This window comes from Parus major, unplaced genomic scaffold (genome assembly GCF_001522545.3).
Source record: "Parus major isolate Abel unplaced genomic scaffold, Parus_major1.1 Scaffold341, whole genome shotgun sequence".
In the NCBI taxonomy this organism is placed as follows: Eukaryota; Metazoa; Chordata; class Aves; order Passeriformes; family Paridae; genus Parus; species Parus major.
Genome location: NW_015379283.1, coordinates 59951 through 65445, shown reverse-complemented (window position 1 = coordinate 65445; position 5495 = coordinate 59951). Strand labels below are relative to the sequence as shown.

Here is a 5495-nt window from a genome sequence, read left to right as displayed (position 1 = left end):
GTCTGGCTCGTCTCCCTCGTCGTCGCCCAGGTCGATCTCCTCGGGGTTCCCCTGCTGGGACAGGGAGGGCTCTGCCCCCGGGGGGGCCTCGGCCCTGCACCCCCCATGAGCATCCAGAGACCCCCACCAGTGTGGGTGGGGCAGGTAGAGGTGGGTGGGGTCGGGGGTGTGGCCACGGCAGGGCGGGGTCACTCACCTGACAAACAGCACCTGCTGGGTGGGGCGGGGCGTGTCCCGCTGGGCCTCGGCCGCCAGCGCCTCGGCTCGCTGCTCCAGCAGCTTCATCTCGTCCAGGCCGCTCTGTCCCGGGGCCAGGTCCGACACTGCCCCAGACACGGCGCTCAGTGGGGCACGGCCCCCCCGGGAACCCCCCAGCACCCCCAGGCGTTCCTCATCCCCCCTCGCTCCCAGCCTCCTCACCTGCACTCCCCTCCTGCCATAGCTTCCCACCCGTGCCCCAGGCTCACCTGTGCCCCCCTGGGCTCTCCAGTGACCCCCCAGGCTCACCTGTGCCCCCCTGGGCTCTCCAGTGACCCCCCAGGCTCACCTGTGCCCCCCTGGGCTCACCTGTGCCCCCCCGGGCTCACCTGTGCCCACCCCCCCCCCAGGCTCACCTCTGCCCCTCTGGGCTCACCTGTGCCGGTGGCGCTGCCGGACACCTTGAGCATCTGCGAGGCCATGAAGTTGACCTGGGTGTTGTAGGTGGCCTGCACACTGCGCTTGATGCGCAGCATCTCCCGGATCGTGTCCTCGTTGCCGTGCCGGATCTCAAACTCCTTCCACGTCTGCCAGAAACTGCCCGTGATCTGTGGGGACGCGGGGACAGCGTCAGGGACACGGGGACAGGGACACGGGGACTGCCTGGGGACACCACATGGGCCTGGGGACAATCCCACAGCACCCGTGTGGCCTTGGGGACACCCTGGGGACACTCCTGGCCAGGTGCCACCTCAGCCAAAGGTCACAGATCAGGGAGCAGTGGGTGCCCCCAGTGCCCCCCAGTCCCTTCCAGTGCCCCCCAGTCCCTCCCAGTGCCCAGGCTCACCCGGGGGTCGCAAATTGGGGAGGAGGGGGTGCCCCCAGTGCCCCCAGTCCCTCCCAGTGCCCAGGCTCACCCGGGGGTCGCAGATCTGCGAGCAGTAGGTGTAGATGGCGCGGGCGCGATCCACCTCTCCCAGCTTGCACTCCATGTCGGCGAATCGCAGGCACAGCTCCCGCGCGGCGTCGTCCCCCAGCACCTGGGGGGACACGGGGGTTCCGCTGCTCACCTGTGCCCCCAGTGCCCCCCAGCCCTTGCTGCGTCCCCAGCCACGCACCCCTGTGAAGCCCCCAAGTCCCCTGCCCGCCCCCACCCCCCCGGGCTTCCCTCGTCACCCCCAGGTGTCCCCAGGTGTCCCCAGGCCCACCTCGATGGCTCTCTGGTAGATGGGCCGCGTGTGGGTGACGCCGAAGAGCTCGGCGGCGCGCCGGATGTAGATGTGGAACATGTCGTGCTGCTGGGCCGGCGGCACCGCCCGCGTGCCGCGCTCGTACACGGCCATGGCCCGGCGCGCCAGCCCGAACCGCTCCTCCAGCTGCGCGTACAGCAGGTAGATGGCTGGGGGACAGCGACAGGGACACTGCTGGGGACAGGGACAGAACTCCCCCGGTTCCACCCGGGAGCTCGCCCAAGTCCCCACTCAGGGGCGCTGACACTGGGCACACAGATGTCACCAGCACAGCTGGGCACACCTGGGCACCCCCTGCCCAAACGGGCACTTGTCCCGGCATCCCCTGTCCCCCTGCACACCCCCATGTCCCCCTGTCCCCCATGTCCCCGTCCCCCCCTGTCCCCCTGTCCCCCACGTCCCCCTGTCCCCACATCCCCCTGTCCCCCACGTCCCCGTGTCCCTACTCTTGGCGTGCTGCGGGGGGCACCCGTCCAGCGCCTGCTCGAAGAGGTCCCGCGCCCGCTCCAGCTTCCGGCCACCGTAGCGGGCCACGAACTTGGACAGGTACGTGAGCCACAGGTCCCCCACGTGCGGCCACCGGAACAGCGCGATGCCGCGCTCGTACGCCTGCGGGGACAAGGGACAGTGACACGGTGTCACCACCGGAACAGCTCGTACACCTGTGGGGACGCTGTTCCGAGCCACGGGTGTCCCCAACACCTTCCCAGGGTGTCCCCAACACCTTCCCAGGGTGTCCCACCCAACCCCTCCAGCCATGGGGTGCCCTCATCCTCTCTGGCTGTCCCCAGCTGCTCCCCTGGACGCCCCCATCCCCTGCTGTGCCGGGCTGTCCCTGCAGTGTCCCCAGGTGTCCCCGTGTCACCTTGAAGCTGTCCTCGAAGCGGCCGTGCTCCTCCAGCAGCAGCGCGTAGTTGATGACGATCTGGGGGGTGGCGATGCGCAGGTCCAGGATGCGCTCGTAGACAGCACGCGTCGACTGGGGACAGGGACAGGGGACAGGGACAGGTCAGAGCCACCCCCAGCACACCCCAGACATGGGGAGGCCAAGAGGACACGGGGACACAGGGGTGTCCATGGAGGGACAGGGCACACAGATGTCCCCTATACCCACCAGTGTCCCCAAATGTCCCCTCAGTCCACCCAGGTGTCCTCAGGCGTCCCCCACGTTCCACCCCAGTGTCCCCAGATGTCCCCGTGCCCCACCTGGAAGGTGCCCAGGCTCTCCTCCAGGTCGGCCAGCATGGACCACACCTTGAGGGATTTGTAGAGCCGGTTCTGGACGGGCTCCGAGCTGTCGAAGTACTCGGCGCGTTTGGCCGGGAGCGCCGTGGCTTTCTGGGGGAAAAAGGCGTCACCAGGGTCCCCAAACACACCCCAAAAAACCCCAGAACCCCCCAGACACAGATCCCAGCCCTGATGGCCCACCTGGGGACAGGGCTGGTCCTTGGGGGTTCCCACTGTCCCCAGCCCCCCTCATTTTTGGGGTTCCCCCCCCGTTTTTGGGGCGGCTGCTCACCCGCAGCACCCTCAGGGCCTCCTGGTGACGTTGGTGCCGCAGCTCCAGCTCCCCGAACTCGCACCAGACCGCAGCCAAATCCTCCACGCGCCGGAACCGCACCCGCGTGGCCCGTGACAGGATGGACCTGGCCTGGGGACAGGGACATGGGGACATGGTGGAGCTGGCCTGGGGACCGCAGGCGGCTCTGGGGGCGTCACTCAGGGTCTGAGCGGTCACTCACATCGTCCAGCTGCCCGTTGTCCTCGTAGAAGCGGGCGAAGGCCACCCAGAGCTCATGGGGGCGGCCGGTGGCGCGCTGGGGATCCACGGTGCGGACGGCCTCTGTGAAGGTCTGGATGATCTGGGACACGTGGGGACACGGGGGGACACGTGGGGGACATGGGGGGGACACTGTTGCCACCAAACCCCCCAAACCCACCGTCCCCAGTGTCCCCTACCCCCAGTCACTCTCCCCCCGGTGTCCCCTCACCTTGTCAGGCTGTCCCTGGTGCAGGGCCACCCTCTTGTGCCACTCGTGGACGTTGTGGGGGTTCTGCCTCAGCAGCACGCTGTTGAGCAGCAGCGGCCGCCGCGCCATGAGGCGCTCGAAGCGCGCCAGGCGCAGCTCCAGCTCCACCTCCTCTGCAGGGACACGGGGATGTGGGGGTCAGGGGACACAGAACAGGTATGGGGACACGGGGGGGACGTTCCACAGTGTCACTCCCCGTTCTGCAGTGTCCCCATTCCAGGGTGCTCCCTGTCCCTCCTGCCCCTGACCCAGCTGTCCCCAGTAATGCTCTCCTTTTGGGGTCCCCCAGCTCCCCCCTGGTTTCGGGGTGCCCTGGACGCACCGTCCTGGCCCCGGCCCAGCTGGGCCTGGGTGTCCAGCAGGGCGCCGATGACGCTCTCCTCAAAGCGCGCATAGCTGTCGAACACCTGCGTGAAATCCCGCACGGTCATCACCGTCTGCACGGCCTCCTCGTACACATCCCGGGCCTGGAACGGGACAAACAGCGGGGTCAGGACCGGGACTGCGATCAGCACAGCCTGCACGGCCTCCTCGTACACATCCCGGGCCTGGGGCCGCAGGGGACAAAGACAGGGACACGCTGAGCTGAACAGGCTCCTGATGCACATCCTGGGCCTGGGGTGGGACAGGGACACAGGTGACAGACAGGGGACAGGGACAGGGGTGTCAGTCTGCCCCCAGGTGCTGTCAGACCCTCCCAGGGTGCCGCCCTTGGGGACAGCAGTGTCACCTTCTCCAGGTGGCCGCAGCGCACGTAGCAGTCGGCCAGGGCCCCCCAGAGCCGGCCGCGCTGGTCGGTGAAGCGCGTCAGCCCGCCCCGGATGATGCCCCCGGCGTCCAGCGAGCGCACGCGGTCGGGGTGCTGGGACAGCAGCTCGCACAGCTCCTGCCACAGCTGGGGAGAAAACGGGATGTGAGAGACCCCAAACCCCACCGAGATCCCCCAGAAACACCCAGGGACCTCCCCAGCCCTGGGAGGAGCCCCCCAGCACCCCCAGGTGCCCCAAAAGTGCCCAGCCTGTGTCCTCTGTGCTCCGTGTGCCCTCCCACAGACCCCCCCAGGTGTCCCCAGTGCCCCCCAGGTGTCCCCAGTGCCCCCCCCAGGTGTCCCCAGTGCCCACCTGGTAGTTGGACTTGCCCTGGCGGGACACGAAGCGCTCGTCGTTCACCAGCCGGGCCAACACCTGCGCGGCCTCGTCCAGGCGGCCCACGGAGCGCAGGTAGGACACGTACTGCTCTGCCTCCTCGGGGCACAGCTGGGGACAGCAGTGTCACCTGAGTGTCACCTGAGTGTCACCTGAACCCCCACGTACTGCTCTGCCTCCTTGGGGCACAGCTGGGGACAGCAGTGTCACCTGAACCTCTGTGTCACCTGGACATCCAGGTGCTCATCCATCCCCCCAGTGGGACACCGCCACTTGTGTTTCTGTCCCCAGGTGTGTCCTCAGGCGTGTGTCCCTATCCCCAGGGGTGTCCCCCGGTGTCCCCAGGTGTGTCCCCTGGTGTCCCCATACCTTGAGGAAGCGGCGGAAGACACGCACGGCGGTCTCGGGCAGGGGGTGTTTGCGGACGAAGCTCAGGTAGGGCGGCCAGAGCCGGCGGTGCTGGGTGATGGGCAGCGCCCGCAGCGCGCGGTCGAACGTGCGGCGCGTCCGCGTGATGCGGCCCTGCTCCGCCAGGAACTGGCAGTAATCCAGCCAGATCCGCGGCATCTGGGGACACGGGGACAGTGGGACAGTGACATGGGGACAATGGGGACAGCGGGGACCCCAACCTGAGCAGGACCGCACCTGCTCAGCCATGCCCCACATCCCCTCTGTGTCCCCGTCACCTCCCTGTCCCGTGTCCCCCCGTGTCCCCCAGCCCTGTCCTGTGTCCCCCAGCCCCGTCCCGTGTCCCCCAGCCCTGTCCCGTGTCCTCCCGTGTCCCCCAGCCCTGTCCTATGTCCCCCAGCCCTGTCCTGTGTCCCCCAGCCCCGTCCCGTGTCCCCAGCCCTGTCCCGTGTCCCCCAGCCCCG

The 5495-nt window shown here is 68.8% G+C and overlaps 1 protein-coding gene across 1 annotated transcript in view; it reads right to left on the bottom strand.

Moving 5' to 3' along the window:
- The window catches only part of XAB2 (XPA binding protein 2), a 25747-nt gene that overhangs the window by 18547 nt on the left and 1705 nt on the right, over nt 1–5495 (bottom strand). The window contains exons 4-18 of the mRNA XM_033511546.1: nt 4993–5190; nt 4600–4734; nt 4209–4373; nt 3801–3945; nt 3440–3591; nt 3191–3310; nt 2968–3099; nt 2655–2786; nt 2314–2427; nt 1895–2057; nt 1407–1597; nt 1116–1238; nt 635–806; nt 197–323; nt 1–94 (exon numbers count right to left, since the gene is read on the bottom strand). Coding sequence (XP_033367437.1) covers nt 1–94; nt 197–323; nt 635–806; nt 1116–1238; nt 1407–1597; nt 1895–2057; nt 2314–2427; nt 2655–2786; nt 2968–3099; nt 3191–3310; nt 3440–3591; nt 3801–3945; nt 4209–4373; nt 4600–4734; nt 4993–5190 — 2163 coding nt within the window. The remainder of the gene's footprint in view (nt 95–196; nt 324–634; nt 807–1115; nt 1239–1406; nt 1598–1894; nt 2058–2313; nt 2428–2654; nt 2787–2967; nt 3100–3190; nt 3311–3439; nt 3592–3800; nt 3946–4208; nt 4374–4599; nt 4735–4992; nt 5191–5495) is intronic.